The sequence below is a fragment of the Zeus faber genome (assembly GCF_960531495.2).
Source record: "Zeus faber genome assembly, chromosome: 11".
NCBI classification, from domain to species: Eukaryota; Metazoa; Chordata; class Actinopteri; order Zeiformes; family Zeidae; genus Zeus; species Zeus faber.
The window spans coordinates 19,242,967-19,262,044 of NC_137205.1; the positions used below are offsets into that span (position 1 = coordinate 19,242,967).

Sequence of the window (19,078 nt, forward strand, 5' to 3'; positions counted from 1 at the left end):
TGGGGGGCATACACCAGCCATTCCAGGATTAGCTGCCTGTTTAGGGTTATTAAAGACATCGGAGATCCCAATCTGTTTCGGGAGCTCTTGGTCGAGGGGGTCGGGTGGGGGAGGGGCGGTAGAGATGGGAGAGGGGTTAATGTGTTAATTTTTTAATGATTTCAAATAAGATATCCATCACGCACAAAGGTGTGGTCACTTGTGTCACAAACACATCCCTGACATGTCATTCCCTGTACTGCCCCCCCTGCTCCCATTTATATAGCGTTTATTATGCGTTTATGGATTTGCTCCATCAATCCAGGCCCCACAACCATCTAAATTCTCATCCCTTTCCGAATATATTCTGTACTTTTGTCTACAGACTAAAAATGTAGTCTCAACTCTCTTTGGCACCATCTGACTGTGTCATAATGCTTGTTCAGTTGTTATAAATGGGCACTGCTCTTCTGATCTATTGCTTAATTGCCACCTAATTTGCATAACAGTGCAAATTAACGACCTCTCAAATGAGCGTTCATTTTTCACAAAGTCTTTAGGAGCTCCTTAAGAGTCTGTGCTAATGAGCACAGGAGGCATCTGGCCTGATGAGAGTTGACTGGGGAAGGGGAGGGGGTGGTCATACTGCTATAACAAGCCTCCCGCTTCACCCCTCTTCCTCCTTTGACATTTCATGCCATCTTTTACCCCCCTGCGTATAATACTGCCTACACCCAAGGTGTCTTGTGAATTCAGCCACAGGTGCTCAGCTATGCACGGTATTCTCCCATAATATTGGTCACCTTTTTGACATGTGGATAGATTTTGGGTGACCAAAGGCCCTTTCCCACTTGCACTGAAAGCTGTAAATCTACTGGCAATGTTCGGTATCGGCATCATGTGGAAAAAGGAGCCAGTCTCAATGTTCTGTAAAAGTCGTTCCGTTCCCACTCTAATCTCCACCAAATATAACTTCTGGGAAAATGCCACTACGGCTGTGAAAGGAAGTGTGTGTGAATGGAAGCAGTAACATTGCCGTAAAGTTGTGGTGGAGCCAAATCCAAATAAAGCTAAAGCACAGATAGTGGGTTTTTACTAATATTTATTGAGTATAAATATTTAAAAAATTATTTGTTTTCGGGAAGAAAAAAAAACATTCCGACAAATGCAGAGTCCGGTCTACGGGGACCGGTCTTTATATTCTTAAATTTTATTCTTTTTCTTCTTTCCTTTAATAACATTGGGTGAGGGTATGTGTGTCCGGGGACGGGGGCTCTGCGAACTTATTGCGGTGGAGGGGACAGAGTCCGTCCGATTTGGGTGGGGAGACGGGAAGCGACGTGCTGGTCTCTGAGAGCCAGGAAAAAAACCCCAACCGATTCAGATTGTACGTCCGTTGCCGACAGACTGTCCAAACGAGAAATCCACACTGGACATAATGTCCCAACCCATTACGCACTGTATCCGTAACAGTCATCTATGTAGGAACAGACTCCACACGGAACTTTTCCGAGAAGGAGGCCAATGTGGGAATGACTACCTACTCCCTTGGCCAGATATTTTTCATCAAACAAATGTTACGGATTCCATGCGGGAAAGGGGCTTAATACATCTTTAGGCAGTGTTTTATGGACCAAAGCTTTTGGGCACTAATTTCTCAAGGGATGTTGGAATGCAATTATTTCATCTGGTTTTATATTCAGATCTGTGTGTATTTTATTGTATTTTTTTTCATTTTTTTTAACTCACCACATTGTCATGCTAAGTGATGTCTATATATCTGATTCACTCGATAGCTATCAATATATATCATACATATAAGAAAGGCTAGTAATTGCATATCATCATTGGGCTCATCATGCTTTGCTAAATAACTTGGCTGGCCAGATAAATATCTGTGTTTAGTGTCCCTGAGCTGCAACTTCTCACAAAACAGCTTTCAGTGCTTTGGGGTATAGCACAGTTAATGTAATACATTGATAGGACGATATAAATCACGATATAGCAGGCGTTCTGTATATTCAATTAATAAATAGTTAAGATTTAAAAAAAAAAAAAAATGCGTGGTAAAGCTTATTTTAATTGGATTTGTGGCGCAGAGCAGCATGGAAAAAGGCGCTTGTCAGGACTCTGAAATTCACAGGAGAGGCAAAATAAGCGAGGGGAAATAATATATATCAAATACATATATATAAAAATCCAACATACTGGCAAAAGTGAAGATATAAACTTGTATTCACTGAAACATTTAACTAAAATGCGATCGGCAAACAAAAAGGTACTTTGATTGACTTGGTGGTCACCCTCAATGTTTTAATAATCCATGAATGTTGCCATCATGCAATCTGACATATCCTCATCAAACACAAGTTTTTCATCAACACACTTCAACAAAGGACAGTGTTTTGTTTTTTTCCTCTCTTCTGTGTTAAGCTCTGTGTGCCGTGATTAGTCCGTGAGTAATTTCCAGAAGAAGCAAGCTTGTTTACATTCCCTCCCACGTGCAGATAACGTAAAGCACCTCGCTCAGAATGACGTAAAACATTGCCGTAAAGCAGTTCTGCTGCTGATTTGCGAAGTGATAAAAATGGTATGATAATTAACTGTGTGTGTGTGTGTGTGTGTGTGTGTGTGTGTGTGTGTGTGTGTGTGTGTGTGTGTGTGTGTGTGTGTGTGTGTGTGTGTGTGTGTGTGTGTGTGTGTGTGTGTGTGTGTGTTAGTATTTTTTCTACATTCCTTTGAGACATCACACATGTTGACATCGTACATTTCATCACACAGTTCCTACAGATTTGTCAGCTGCACATTCAAGCTCCGACTCCACTGTTCTATCCCATCCCAAAGGTGTTATATTGGATTCAGATCTGGTGACTGGAAAGGCCACTTAAGGACATTGAACTCATTGTCATGTTCGGGAAACCAGTTTGAGGCAACTTTTTCTCTGTGACACGGTGCGATATCACGCTGGAAGTAGTCGTTAGAAGATGGGTAGATTCTGGCCATGAAGGGATGCACATGGTCAGCAACAATACTCAACTAGGCTGTGGCATTCAAGTGATGATTGACTGGTATTAACTGGCCAAAAGTGTGCCAAGAAAAAATTCCCCACACCATTACCTCACCGCCACCAGCCTGGATTGTTGACACAAGGCAGATTGGGTCCATGGATTCATGCTTTTGGCGCTAAATCCTGACCTTACCATCTGTGTGCCTCAGGGGAAATGGAGATTCATCAGACCGGTCTATGGTTTTTTTTCAGTCGTCAACTGTCCATTCTTGGTTAGCTTGTGCCCGCTGCAGTCTCAGCTTTGTGTTTTTGCCTGACAGACGTGGAACCCTGACATGATCTAGGTCTGCAGATATTTCAAGATTCAAGATTTCAAGAGGTTTATTTGTCACATACATATACAATATTCACTTTAATTATGTTTGAATTTGTTTGCTTTATTTTTAATATTCAAATATATTCAAAATTGTAATGCTCAAATTTAGTACGCGGGGGGGGGGGTTCCGCAGCCCAGAGTGTTTGTTTCTCCAAACAAAGCAAATAAACTCTCTAGATGTATTTAATTGACTCTGTTTCCTGTTGCTGCTCCACTGCGGAGCAGATCGCAAATTGTTCCTGAAAAAAATCCTGACCATGTTACCTCTGCACTAGAGGACATTCCGTCGTTGATGCTCGGGTTTATTTCCCACTTTCGTCGCCAAAACTGTGGAATTACTGGACATTCTGGTCAAAGGCGCACTCTCCCTTGTGCACACAGTGAAACGCCAGAGGAGAGGGAAACGCGTCAGTGCACTTGTGCGTCTCCGTCAATGTTGACTCTGCACACAGTTACCGGGGATATTTCTCTCTAGATGCACTTGTATTGAACTTTATTGCTCATCATATGTGAATTGATTCGCTAACAATAGCCAAAACATTTATCAATTTATCAATTATTTATTTGTTTGTGTGTGTGTGTGTGTGTGTGTGTTTGTTTATTTATTTATTTATTTATTTAGAAATAGATAAATAAAAATACACAATCAAATGGCGATTTCAGCATTCGAATAGTGATATTATTTAAATATGCTAATTCTATCCAAATTCTGAATTTTGAGTGCCACTATCGTAGTCTTCTGCTGTTGTAGCCCGTCCGCCTCAAGGTGGGACGCGGTGTGCGTTCTCTGATGTTTTTCTGCTCACAGCAGTTGTACCGAGCGGTTGTCTGAGTTACCGTAGCCGTTCGGTCAACTCAAACCAGTCTGGCCAATATCCGTAGACCTCTCCCATCAACATGGCGTTTCTGTCCGCAGAACTGCCGCTCACTGGATGTTTTTTTTTTGTTTTTTTGCGCCATTCTGAGAAAACCCTCGAGACCGTTGTGCATGAAAATCCTCTGAGATCAACAGTTACTCGAGTGCTCAAACCAGCCCATCTGGCACCAACCATCATGCCACGATCGAAAACGCTTAGATCACATTTTTTTCTCCATTCTGATGCTTGATGTGAACATTACCTGAAGCTGCTGACCAGTAGCTGCATTATTTCATGCATTGCAATGCTCCCACACGATTGGCTGATTAGATAATTGCATCAATAAGTAGGTGTACAGGGTTTCCTAATTAAGTGCTCGGTGAGTGTGTATCGTCATATTGCACAGTCCTAACTATCTGTATTTGGAAAATACATGTTCCTCCACTTTTGGGATTCACATTGAAATGCAAACACACACCATTGGGTGATTATTTTCTTGCCTCATTGGTGGACATCCATGCATTAGCCTACTTGTGGGTGGATGGTTCCCCAATGGTCCGCCAAGATTGTGCCAACCATTGTTGCTAGGACATTGTGGCGCAACTTAAAAGCCTCTATTCACGTGACGCTGGGTTTGAGGTAAAACGGTGCTCGATGCTGGAAACCCAAACAATGCAGTGCAACATGATAAAAATGATCCGCCAATGTAATGTCTTTTGGTTAACATTTTCATAGCATTTTAGATTTAACTTGGGGTTGATTTATTTTCGTTGACCCCTACATTACAAAGACATGATACGTGTTAAAAAAAAAAATCAGCTTTAATTTCATTCACTTTAGGTTAAAATATTGATGTTTCAACTCAGTGAAGTAGGGCCTTGATATTCACAAGTAATTCTAGAAGTAGCTATAATAAGCAATGATCCCTTTACTATCTGCCACTAAATCTTATTGTGTGTGTTAGAGCTACAACAAAGGGGCACATAGTCATTGCCCGTGTACTTTCTATCACCTTAAATTCTCTTAAGTCTCTGTTAATTTTGGTCTGATTAATGATGTGTTGAATTTAAGTGTTATGTTTGTCCAAGGTGTGAGTTCTCCAATTCACACCTTAATCAGACTACATTGTGTTTACGCTGAACACATACTGTGTGTGTGTGTGTGTGGGTGTGGGTGTAGGTGTGCGTGTGTGTGCGCAACAGGATTTTAGTGAACTCCCTAAACAGACGCTGATTAGCGTGAGCAGCTTAAAGAAAGAATGAACATATGGATTGGGCCTATTAAGTTGACTGTACTCTACAATATAAAACCTTTGTGGTTGAATCGAGTCACAAATACATCTTAGGCTGATTATTTAGCAGGATCAAGGGTTCTATTCATGCATATAGTAAAAACTGTATTATACCTGTTATTATGATGGGACTTAGGAGACCTTTACTGTGTTTCTTAATGAAATGCTTGTATAAAAAGTCAAATTATCCAAATATAAGGGGCAAATCACCCCAGAACTCTGGGTGACGCGATTTTAGGATAATTTCATTTAGAATGTGATTTGAGGCTCCTGATTCAGTGCTCCTGAGTTGTATTGTACTTATCTTCAGACTAATACCCCTTTCCCACTGCACCAAAAACCCGGTAACATCCGGCATTTGTCACCCGTGGGAAATGAAAAACCTGGGTCTCAGTCCTGGGTCAAATGATGATGCGATAGACAACGGTTTTAATCGGCTTCACCTCCGATCGGCTCTGATGTGAACAGGACACCCCGGTCGACCCGCTAATTTTGTCCCCTTTACGGCGCGACGCTGCCGCATAAATAGACAGAAATGTCGGTGTATCATTCCATCATTTCATATCCCAATTACAACCCCAAACCAGAAGTTATTGACTTTTTTTTTTTTTCCCGCATGGGGGACCGTGAAATGTTGCGAGTGCGGGGATCGGGCTGTGGGGAGCATGCTCCCCGCCGGGCTCCGAGTCACTCCAGCATCGCCCCACGCTGGTCGGCGCTCCCCGCCGCTGAAGGACCGGTGCACACCGGTGCGCCGCGCTGCTTCTACTGTAGTGTTGGGTCATTCATCAACGATCCGATTCTTTTGAACAGCTCAAAATACTGTTGATTTTTTTTTGTTTTTTTTTCCAAGTTTTACAGTTTACGTCGTTGTTGGTTTAAGTTTCTGTCTCCCCTACTGTTTTGTTCCCAATCACACTGGAACGTGACACGGCCCTTTTCCGACATGTTCATGACGTTGAACGTGACGCACCAAGGAAGAAAAAACGCCATTTTTCCTGGCAGTGGGAAAGGCATCAGTTGTCTATTTTTAAATAAGCAACGTTGGCTTGTCCGTCGTGTCCAGCCAAGCGTTATTGTACGGCCGCCCATTAATTTTTAAATGAAGGCGATCATAAACACCCCTGTTTCATTAGGCTAGGTTAAGGCTTTGAATCATAGGTTGATCTATGACAACATCGTCAAGTGTCACATCCTTATTTTTTTTTGTAATTCCTTAGCCTAACTTCTGAATCATTATCTATTAAACGAATGAAGTTTAAACAAAGTGGCAACATCAAATGGACTTGAATTTAAAATGTAAATATATACAGTATAGAAGACTGAGTATCTCTGGAAGAATCTCTGGAAAACTTCAGAATTTGTTTTGTTTTGGGGAGGCACAATGTTGTTGGTTTTCTATTGTACATAGACAAGACGTAGTGAACATTTCTTTGCAGGTGACTCAGAAACGGCTTTACCCCCTGTTGAGGCAACCTCTTTAAACCTTTTTGTTTTGTTTTTGTTTTTTTTTAATTGAAATCAATTCCAACACTATGAAGGTAACAACCGTTTTGTCTGTCACCTCTGCCATGCGCCATTCACTCCTTGTTTACCAAAGCAACTGGGTCTCGCCGTTATAAGATAGTGGTACCAGAGCTGTTTTGTTTCTTTCTTTTTTTTTTTTTATCGAATTTCTTTACTCCACATCGTGCGTCCTCACTCCGTGTTCCTCCGCACACATCCTGTTGTGCAAAGGTGGTCGGACCCTATAGCTGTTTCTCTTGAATAATTGTGGGATCTCAACAAAATGGCAACTGAAAGCCATGATAGTGTTCTATCTGGAAAGCCTGTGGCCTTCAGCCTCTAATGGTCTCCGTTGCTGTGTTGATGGTTTGTGTAGCAGCTGCTCCAGTCCAAACTCAACCGGTGGGTTTTGACAAGGTTTTCTGTGTGTACCAGTTATGGAATACATTTATTTTCCTTTAGTTACAAAGGAGTGTTCATGCCCTGTGGAGACTGTAGGTCATATCTAGGTTTGTGTGTGTGTGTGTGTGTGTGTGTGTGTGTGTGTGTGTGCGCCATCTAAATTCTCATCCTGTAATGAAAGTAAAAGCTGATGTTTTCGCAGTCCTATCTTCTCTTCTCCTTCTCTGGCACTTCTATATATTTATGTAGCGCCTCTCTCGTTCTCCGTCTGTCGCGCTCTCTCTCTCTCTCTCTCTCTCTCTCTCTCTCTCTCTCTCTCACACACACACACACATCTTCTGCCGTGACTCCTTTTTTCAATTCTCCTTGGTTCTCCTTCCACCATCTCTCTCTCTCTCTCGCTCTCTCTCTCTCCTTAGCTTTTTTCTCCTTTTTCCTTCTCTCCCTCTCCCGCTCCCTCGCTCTCTCCCAGTGAAAGGCTGAGAATACCCAAGGGAGCTGATGCAATTAAAATGCTAATCCTGTCTGTCTACAGAGAGAGGGAGAGGGGGGGCTGACAGCATGAGGGATTGCGGCTCACATGGAGAACTCGACTGAAATGGAGAACAGAGGGAGGGTGGTGGGGTGTGGGGGTGGAGGGGGTGGTGGGGGTGTGCTGAGAGGGGGAGGGGATTTGGGGGGGGGGCGGTAGGGGTTAGAGTGAAAAAGGGGATGTGAGGGAGAGAAAAGACAGACAAGGATGAAGCATGTGCTCTGAGCTGAGCAATGATATACTGACTCCGTTTAGGGCTTATCTACCCCTATGTGTGGAAGACATTACAGTTAATGTACAGCACTACGCTGTGTTGGTTCGCCTCGTTCGCCCGCGCTCGCGCCGCCTCGTATGGATTGTGTGTTGTGTCTGCGCGGCACACGGCCTCCATATCGGCTGTGAAGAAATGAGAAAGATTATGTATGCAGTGGAAACCCAGCTGGGTGCCCTGAATATTTCATAGTATGGGTTTCTTGCTTGGTCTCTCGATGCTAAGCAGCCCAGCCAGGGAGGGTTAAAGAACATATTGTTAGCAGGGCCGTTGGATGGCTGGTGGATGCAGTTTGAGGGCCTCAAACCACCTCCAGCGCCTTTTTTTTTTTTTTTTTTTTTTTTTAAAGGTTACGTCTCTATTATCACTTCCAGAGAACGGGGTTTTTGATCTTTGTGTAATTGAAGCCGCCTGGTATTGTCATTAAAACCCCTTTTGTACATGAGGAAAACACAAGTTATATTTTCGCGACCCATAGTAAATAGTACTAGTTATATGTTGAGTTATATGTTTTGTTAAGCATATGTTTAGTTTATTTTAATACTCCTTTAAAATAATAGAATTGTTCTTATAGCACCACAAGGCCTCTGGAATGGACCCGAGTGCTATTGTGGGTAATCACAGCTTAATTGGAGTAATTAGGGGAATGCGGGGGTATTAGGCTACAGCTGGGCGTGCGAGTGGGGGCAGGGTGAAAAGGTGAGAAGCCCTGAGAGCCGGAGCTGCCACTCTGCGGCAGGTCAGCTGCTGTACCATGTGTATTTACAAGAACGTTGGACCTCTCCCCCGAACTAGCCCGGCGGCTCTGTTGCCTCAGGAAACGGGCAGTCTGGGGCCGGACGGCCCAGACTAATGTGTGCACTCACAGCGCTAATCCCACCAGAGCTGCGATGATTCATCCAGTTAGCCACGGTTTATATGTTCAACAAGTACACAGCAGAAACGGCAGAGAGCCGATGAGTGAAAAGGTATCTGGACGCTCGCTACCCTACCTTGCTATAAAAACATGTTTTGTTAGCAACCTGGAGAGAGAAGGTAGAGGAGGGAGCAGGATGGGCAAATCAGGGTCATTAGTTCAGTCTGCTGGGTCTGCTGCATTCCTGAGCTCAGCGAAGGGGGGAGCAGAAGAGGAATGCGCCTCGGAGAGAGAGTGAGACGGGACCTAAGAGGAGGGAAAGAGACAGACAAGAAGGAACAAGAAGAAGGGGAAAAAACTACGACATAGAGTTGGGGGGAAAAAAAAAAGTTTTTAAAATGGAGAGGGGATTTACTGAAAAGGGAGGGGAAGTTAGCTGCATTGCAACGAGATGTGGAAAATACTTGTAAATGAAATGTTTCTGGCGACGTTTGAGAACAGAAAAAAAGAACCAAAAAGAGGCCTTCAATTGTTGTAAACTTAAACAAACGAAAGCTAATTTTGCCCTCATTTCCTTCCCGTTGGTAAGATTTACTATTTGGCAAACAAACCTCTTTAGTAGTTAAAGCCCTTGTTAACAGCTTAAAGACGCTTCACAATGTAAATGTTGTGCGAACAACAGGAGATGTTAAATAAGGAGTTCAACGGAGTCAACGCACCCCCTTACCTTTGATGATGAGCTTTGGCTAACTAGCATAATCCCTAAAGCGGACAAGCCCTAACACCATCCAGTTTCCATTGGATTAATCTTGTCATCCATATTGTCAGTCTCTTTGCCTGTTTTTTGGTTTTTTTTATGCGGTCTAAATTGGCATTTACTTTTTCCTTTTCTTTTTTGAGGAAGGTCAACCCTCTCTACGCGTTAATAACTAAAGCCTACTTTAAATTTCGATTCATTTCGACTTTATTAACAGACCTCCAAATGTGCTTGTTGAACCAGAGGTGTCTAATGGTTCACCACTGAAAGTGTAAAAAACAAAACAAAAAAAAAAAAGCCATGCCCGTTATACCGACGCAAAATGGCTTGTATATTTCTACATTGAAATTGTGTCCTAAAACCATTTTTTGTATACTACACACTGGTATTTGTGATGCATTTCATGCTTTGATTACCAAATTTTAATTTCAATCTAGTTTTATTCTTCTGAATATTGGAAATCATTCTCTAACTTTATTTTTATTATGACACTATTATTATTATTATTATTATTATTATTATTATTATTATTATTATCATCATCATTACAGCCCGGATAGCTTTTCAAGTTTTGATATAGGACTGTCTTTCAGTCGAAGATTAAATGCTGTACCTAAAACTGGAATAGAGAATAGTACAACTATAAATCATTAACTTAGTAAGGACGTTAAGCTATGTTTGTCTTTTCTCAAACCTACCACGTTAGAATTAAATAAGCCTAGAAAAGGTGGCCTATTTACTTGAACTGACGAACTTGGAAAAAGAAAAATCCAAATATGCTTCATCGGGTTTAAATGAAATTGAACGTCTACAATCCTGCAGAAAAGGTGCATGGTTCTTTGGTACTTGAGGCTGTTTTGGAAGAATTGCGTGCGTGCGTGCGTGAGTGCGCGCGCAAGTGTGTGTGTGAGAGATGAGTGCATGGCTACGGGCTGACAGAGGTCCTGCTTTAATACAGTGGTGGAGTGGAGCGGCTGATAGCTATACTTATGACCAGTGGGGCCCACAGTGACAGCACATGCACTCCCATTACTGGTGCCATGCCTCATGCACCATTCTGTCTGGCAGCCTGCCACCCAGGGACCGCACTGCCCTCTGCTGGCCAAGCCAACGAGCTGCAGCCGCATTGGGTATTCAAACCGCCCATTTGAGCAATGACTCAGGGGAGACTGTATTTGGTACCGACAGCCCCGCGCTCCTATGAATTTATAATATGGGGGGGAAAAAAAACCGTCCTCCCTTGCCCTCCCAGAACTCGTTGTATCGGCCCGGTTTTTGACTGAGGGAATGTATTTATTTTACTTTTTTTCCCAAGACGTTTCAATGTAGGTTCCAAACTTTTAACTTTCTACATCATTTGTGGCCGTTTTCCTGGATTCAGTTATTACAAAAAGTTTTTGTTACAGCTTTAGTTAAAATGGAAAATGACACCAAATACACCACTTTCCTGGTGTATACATTTTTCTTGAATTTTGCTTTCCTTCGTTGTTGTTTGATAACAGCCAATCGTAAGCATAATGGAATATCTATGAGGAAGGGGGGGGGGGCATCTTTTCAAATTGACTTCCAAGCCCCCGTCAAGGTCAGATCCTTCCACGCTGACTCCTCTTGCCTTTCCTGTCCCTTCCCTGCAGTGCTGAGTATCCGAGGCGTGCAGGAGGAAGACCCCCCGGACCCCCAGATCATGCGTCTGGACAACATGCTGCTGGCGGAGGGTGTTTCGGGGCCGGAGAAAGGCGGAGGCTCGGCGGCGGCGGCTGCGGCGGCGGCGGCGGCAGGCGGCTCACCCAACGACGGCAGCATCGAACACTCGGACTACAGAGCCAAGCTGGCCCAGATCCGCCAAATCTACCACTCTGAGCTGGAGAAATACGAGCAGGTGGGAGCTCTATTACCTCAATGTGGACTGATTTCCAGTGGGAGAAAATACTTTTTCAAGTATCTGTGCTGGCTTTAGTATCGTCCGTTTCTTTCTCAAGACTTTTGATTGTTACTCCTACTCTCCACTACGTTTCAAAGCAAATATCTATTTTAATCTACTACATTTCTAAAAGGGTTGTAATATTTAAGTAAAAAATAAATAAATGACTGGATCTTTCAAACTGCTCATCAATGATTCATTAGATCCGTATCCTTGTATATTACCTCGGTGCAATTTTATCGTGAACTAGGGCTGCAGATATTCCTCTATAATTTTCTAATTTGTATGCTTAATTATTTTTAATATTCAAATACATTCAAAACCGTTATGCTCAAATTAAGTACTGGGGGGTTGGCAGTGTTACGCACTGTTCCGCAGCTCTGATCAGAGCAATCCTTTCGCCAAACAAAGCAAATTAAAAACCTACATGGATCAAATTTTCTCAGTGTCCTGCTGCTTCGGAGCAGATCGCTCCTGGGTGGGGGGGGGGTTCTCGCCCGTGTTCTCACAGCCTTGGTGGCAAGGTGGTCGGGAACCTCTGTACTAGAGGATGTTGTGTCGGTGATGGTCGGGGTTTTTTTTTCCCCCACTTCCATCGCCACATCTGTGGAGCTGGACATTCTGGTCTCCCGTGTACACAATGCGCCGGTAGTGCGGGTGTCTCCCCTGACGCGGACTTCGGTGTTCACTGTGCAACAAACTGGATGAACTTTATGGCTCATCACAAGTGAATTGATTCACCAATGTAGGCAAAACATTTATAATCAATTATTCATTTTTGATTAAAAAAAAAAACAACAAAACAAAACACAGTCAAATTGCAGAATTCAGCATTGGAATAGTGATTTTTACATTCAAATGTAGTTCCTGCAGCCCTATTGTAAATTGTTATCGAGATCTGCATGTGGGGAAAAAGGTACAGTTGGCACTTTATGCCGTAGTATAGTCTGTCTTAGTATATCAGGGTATTGGATATGACAGGTACTTTTCATTTTAATACTTTAAGTACATTTAACAGTGTGTATGTGTGTATATGCTTTCACTTACACCAATCAGCCACAACATTAAAACCACTGACAGGTTAAGCTAATAACATTTGCGCGTCTCGTTCCAATGGCACCTGTCAAGGGGTGGGATATATTAATATATTATTGAACCGGCAACAGCTCATTGATGCACGTGGGGATCCAAGTCCAGCCCGTCTGGTTCGATCCCACACAAGCTACTGTAACACAAATTGGTGAAATAGCTAATGCTGCTATGATAGAAAGGTGTCAGAACACACAGTGCATCACAGCTTGCTGCGTATGAGGCTGTGTAGCCACAGACCGGTCAGAGTGTCCATGTTGACCCCTGTCCACCACTGAAAGCACCTACAATGGACATGTGAGCGTCAGAACTGGACCATGGAGCAATGGAAGAAGGTGCCTGGTCTGATGAATCACGTTTTCTTCTACATCATGTGGATGGTCGGGGTTAGGATCCGATCCCATGGAGCATCTGTGGGATTTACCCAGGTTCATCCAGGCTAATTTTAGGCGATTGACATCTTTCCCATTGCCAGCAGAAATGCGGTTCTTTTCTTTTTCTTTTCTTGTTTTCTGGCGTGCTACATTCAACATCACGCACAAGCGGGAAAAGGGGCGTCTCATTGTTACAGTGTGATTGGGAACAAAACAGTAGAGGAGACAGCAACTTAAACAAAGAAACTGTAAAACTTGGATAAAAGTATTTTTAGATGTTTAAAAGAACCGGATCGTTCCCGAATGACCCAACACTATAGCGTGGAGTATCCATGCTGCCCGTGTGCGCACAGGTCCTTCAGCGGCGCGGAGCGGAGACACTAAATGGGATATGAAATGATGGGATGATAAACGGATATTCCCATCTTAAGCTGCGCACCAGCGTCCGGAACTTCAGCGCGTGTTGCATTATGCGTCACCTGGGTGTTGACATCAGAGCCGATAAGAGGTGGAAGCGATTAAAACCTGTGTCTATTGCAAGATCATTTGACCCAGGACTGAAACCCGGGTTTTTCCTTTCCCGCTGGTGACAAGTGCCGGATGATAACGGGTGTTGCCGGGTTTTTTAGCGCAGTGGGGAAGGGGTATTACAGGACTTAAAGGATCTGCTGCTAACGTCTTGGTGCCAGATACCAGAGGACACCTTCAGAGGTCTTGTGGAGTCCATGCCTCCACGGGTCAGGGCTGTTTTGGCGGCACGAGGGGGAGCGACACAATATTAGTGGTTATTGGTGGCGGTTCTAATGTTGGGGCTGATCGTTGTATGTAGAAGTCTCAATGTGGTACTTTGACTCTTAGTCATTTTGTGTCATGGTATTTGTACTTTTACTAAAGTAGGTCTGAGTACTCCCTCCACCACCGCAGATTTTCCACATTTCCATAAATTGATATCGAATCGTATTAATATGGCAAATAAAAACTTTGGATCTCTGAATCCTTTGAAGGGTGTTTGGTGTTCCTCCTTGACACAAAAGAATCCAACTCTTGCTTCCTCTGTCCTCCAGGCGTGCAGCGAGTTCACCAACCACGTGATGAACCTGCTGAGGGAACAGTCGCGCACGCGGCCGATCTCCCCCAAAGAGATCGAGCGCATGGTGGCCATCATCCACCGCAAATTCAGCTCCATCCAGATGCAGCTGAAACAGAGCACCTGCGAGGCCGTCATGATCCTGCGCTCGCGCTTCCTCGACGCCAGGTCCGTCGGCCAATTTTAATCGACAATTTTGTAATTGGATTCAAGATTCAGCAGGCTATTCGTCACATACATACGGTCATACTTATATGCAGTTTGTCGTACAAATAATTGCGATTGACAATCATATTGTCTTTTTTGTTAATGTCACACCGCTGTGAAGATAACATTTATCACCATTGAGAATTGGAACGCACAAAATTGGGTTTCTGTTACAATCGTTAATTTGCCTGAACCAACTAATGGAAATACACGTAATTCATATTATTCGTGGCAACGTTTCTAAAAATTTGGATGGAAACGCATGTGACAAATAACCTCTTGAATCCTGAATAATCATGGAATCCTACAACAATTTTGCGTGATGATCCCAGGGCCCCGACACTGTACTGTAACTTTTCAAAGTGGTTGCCGAGTTGGCAACCATTGCCGACAGATCAGCAAAATGGTTGCTGAATAGTTATCGTTTTATAATTTAGCAATAATGATCCTTTATAACTATAATCCATATTTCAAAATTCTTGATTGAATTTTCTAATCAAACAATTTTTTTTTGGAAAAGTGGTTGACAACGGGGCAACCAGACCAAACAAGGTGGTTGACAATGTCCCGGATGTGGTTGCCATGGGCCAGCTCTTGAGTCACGGCGGCTGCGTTGAGAGTTTTGACCTTTGCCCGTTTTCTGTTTTGTGTCAGGCGTAAGCGGCGCAACTTCAACAAGCAGGCGACAGAGGTGCTGAACGAGTATTTTTACTCCCACCTGTCCAACCCTTACCCCAGTGAGGAGGCCAAGGAGGAGCTGGCCAAGAAGTGTGCGATCACTGTCTCTCAGGTGAGATGCTCGCTCAGTGCCCGGGGCAAAACACCAGATCACAATGTTTCTAAACTCTTCAAACAAGATTCAAGATCCCCCCCCCCCCCCCCCCTAAGTCGAGGGTTCTGATGTGTTGCTGTGGGTGTCGCACTCTGAAATTGCCTCGTGTCTCAAGATTCATATTGTGATTTACATACAATTGCGTTACAGTATATGCAGAATTTTCTTTAAATATTTCAGAAGTTTTTCCAAGCTTATTTATTCCTTTATGTACTAAGGCTTCTCGGGTTATTTGCCACCTCAGCCAAACGGCAGAATCCATTGTCATATCTGATGTGTCTCTCTCTCCCTCTCCCTCTCTCCCTCTCTCTCTCTCTGTGCCGAAGGTCTCTAATTGGTTCGGCAACAAGAGAATACGCTACAAGAAGAACATTGGTAAGTTCCAGGAGGAAGCAAATCTCTACGCAGTTAAAACAGCGGTGGATGCTGCCAGTGTGTCGGCGCAGGCTAGCCAGGCTAACTCTCCTGCAACGCCCAACTCAGGTACCACGTGTTCCATCAGTCACTTATCTAACCCCCACCCCCCCACACCACCTACACCACCACCCATGTTGCAAGGTCTCAGTTCTTCTTCCTCACACACGTTAGTTCATTCACGCTGTTGCTGATACACACTCTGTCCCGATGCGACCCGCACTGCATGAGAACCTCCGTCCTTCCGTCAGCTGGCACGCTGTGTGTGTGTGTGTGTGTGTGTGTGTGTGTGTGTGTGCGTGTGCGTGTGTGTGCGTGTGCGCGCGCGGGGTGAGTCGTTCGAGGCCAGGTTAAAGGATTTCTATTTCACGTCACATTAAAGGATTGGCATGGAGCGGAGCAGGCTGTATTCATAGGTAATTTTTTTTCCCCCGAGCCGAAACATCAGCTGCTTCTCTGCAAAAAGCTGCATCCGAAAAAGCAAGGTCCAATTCTGACATAAGCGCTAATTTGACACTACTTCTACCGCTGCATCCTACATGCTTTCAGCGAGAATTTAAAGTAATAATAGTCACCCCCGCCCCTTCCTCTCTCTGATCTACTTGTATATTTTTTTATTTTATTCTTGCAAGATCAAATAAGAGCCATTACCAACGAATCATTTTTTTTAAGGCAGCCCTTCAATTAAAGCATAATCAATACTCTCATAGATTTGAGGCTTTGAATTGTACTGTTCAGGACAGATGTAATTCGACTATTCACCAAATTAACTCTATTCCTGAAAGCATCTTTCTACAGTGCAGGGTCATTCTGTCTGTCTTGTCAGCGTAGCTCTGTCTTTTAAACTTCTGTTTTTCAATGTATTTTGCTTTTTGGTCTGCCCTGTTTGCATTTTAACATAATGTATTTTCCAAATGACTAAATCTAGATTGTATATATTAGCGACGCACCGTAATGTCAATTCTTGGCGAAGGCTGAAGCCAGATTTTCGGGAACACTACAATTAATATAGTCCTTTGGGATAGGTCGAATAGTGGAAAGGGGGGCAGGACGGAGGAAGGGAAAAAAAACAACAACCCCATAATGAACAGTGGTTGAGACCTGTGCATAGATGTACTAGAATATGTTCACAGACTGAGCGTCTTCAATGTTTTTCTATTGCAAATGTCTCTTTCAATGTAAATTTACTGTTCATGCCATTTGTCTTGTGTCCTCGACCTTGCCGCTACTTATGTTGTGAGTCTGTTCAGGAAATCTTATCTCAAAATGTCGAAATAATCTTAAATCGACCCCCGAACAACCCGGTCGGCATTGTAGGAGAGCCACGAAAAGGCGCTTTCGGTGGCTGAAACATTCGGTGCATCCCTAGTAAATATTCTTCCGATATTCATCGATCTCAGTGAGGATTTAGAATCCTTGTGTGAACTTGAGGCCAATACATGTGGCCTGAAGTAGATCTCTGGACGCCCTCCCTCTGCTTGTCCTCTCTCTCTCTCGCTCTCTCTCTCTCTCGACGAATAATCCTCATTGCCTTGTTTTGGTTATTGGTGCTTCTGTGAGTAATGTCGGTCACCGTCTGTGTGTAGCACAATGTCCAGTTTTTAACGCACACAAACCAAACACCCAGACACCGAAAAATCTAGAAACCTCTATTTTCTGAGGAAGCAGACAGGAGCAGGTAGGTGATTATTCACTTATTCCACGGTCCGTCAGTTTGGTGCGTTCTCTCATCACCATGAGCAGCTTCCACCCCCCCCCCCCCAGTGCTCTGCTACCACAGAGGAGGAGCGCTAGCGCCTCCCGGAGCAGGAAGTCTGTTCTCCACATTCACTCCCGCTTATTCCGTGTGAAATCCACAATCCAAATGTAAAAGCCAAAGTCCAAACACTGTCCCCAGATTTGTTTCAGTTGATACGATACGTGGCCGACAAATGATTGTAGGAAGTGAAACTTTTGAAGTCACAGCGGTGTTTTCCTGTCGTATATTCTTCACATTCTCCCTGCTCCTCCCATTGTTTTGTTTTATTTCGTACAATGTGAAACGTTCCCCAGTGTTGCGCTGGCCCACTTAGTCTGAGCGTGATTACCACTCTGCTCGGCCGTTTCGGTACCCGCTGTCTGAGATCAGTCAGTGGGGGCAGGGCCGGTGGACGCTACCGCTGCTGACCTTTGACCCCGGCACCGGGGCGTGCCTTTATTGGCTGAATGTATTATCTGCGGGGTCATACAGCTTGTCTCACACAGGCGATGCTTACCTCGGCCTGCGTTCTCTCAACGGGGAGGCTATCTGCATCGCTCCCTCTCTTCAGCCACAGGTATCCACCCCACCCCACCCCTCCACCCCACCCCGGTACCTAGCCCTCTGTGGACACCAACCGCCCCCAAGCCTCACCCTAGATCCCCCCCCCACCCCCACCTCCCTTCATACCCCGCGACTCCTAGAAAACCCCTCTACGTCTACCCGGTACAGTGGAGCTCACTGTGAGCCCCGTCAGTTTTCTTTTAGTTGGTAGTTGCTCCTGCCATCCCCACCCAGTCTGTGTCGTGTCCCACCTCTCCGGTTTTCCACCTCCTCACCCGACCGAACCTCCCCCCCTCCCCCAAAACCGTCCAAGCTGCTTGTAGCCCGTAGAACGTCCAGTTTCGTAATCCCCGAAAAAAAAAAGGGGGTCCACAGATTTCTGCTGTTGAGTGCTCGGTAATTACCGGCGCTAGACATTTTTGGCTTCAAATTGAACCATTAATGACTTAATAACGAGGCGCACGGGTATAAACGACAGATGAGATTAAATGAGAGGTGAATCACTCCAGAAGCGGGACGCCGACGGTGCCTATTGGCAGTGATGGATACAGCAGAGGTTTGTGGAAGCCGTCGCTCCACTGCTCCACCCGTGTTTGTGTCGTGTAACAGAGATGTGCCTGCGGTGCTCGTGCGTTAAGTACAGTGGAAGTACAGCGCGTGTGTAAGCGGTGATATTAAGGCGTTTGGGGCTTGTGTCTCCGACAGGTGGATACCCTGCACCGTGCTACACACCTGACGGCCGGCTATGAGGAGCTGTCAAGTAGCAGCCTCTACACCCCTCACCACCTGGACGTGAGTACCCGCACAACGTCAACTCAGAAGGCAGCGCCGCACGACGCTCCACACTGCATGTTTGTGCTGTCGTCCAGCGGCGCCTGGTGTGTGAGTGAAAGGAACCGTGGCTGCTCGGACGTGCTCTGTCTCAGCGCGGTCCGTGGCTCGGGCTGTGACGGTATGAAATTTCCGTACGGAAGTTTACAACCGGGTCCAACAGCTTTCTTGCCCGTGTTCACGTCAC

The 19,078-nt window shown here is 44.6% G+C and overlaps 1 protein-coding gene across 2 annotated transcripts in view; it reads left to right on the plus strand.

The window, feature by feature from the left end:
* pbx4 (pre-B-cell leukemia transcription factor 4) overlaps window positions 1–19,078 on the plus strand; it is a 34,875-nt gene that overhangs the window by 14,025 nt on the left and 1,772 nt on the right. The window contains exons 3-8 of one of the 2 annotated variants that reach the window (XM_080009137.1): window positions 11,469–11,713; window positions 14,283–14,473; window positions 15,167–15,302; window positions 15,671–15,827; window positions 18,003–18,073; window positions 18,766–18,852. In XM_080009137.1, the coding sequence (XP_079865263.1) occupies window positions 11,469–11,713; window positions 14,283–14,473; window positions 15,167–15,302; window positions 15,671–15,827; window positions 18,003–18,073; window positions 18,766–18,852 (887 nt within the window). The remainder of the gene's footprint in view (window positions 1–11,468; window positions 11,714–14,282; window positions 14,474–15,166; window positions 15,303–15,670; window positions 15,828–18,002; window positions 18,074–18,765; window positions 18,853–19,078) is intronic. The other variant, XM_080009136.1, reaches the window with a different exon arrangement.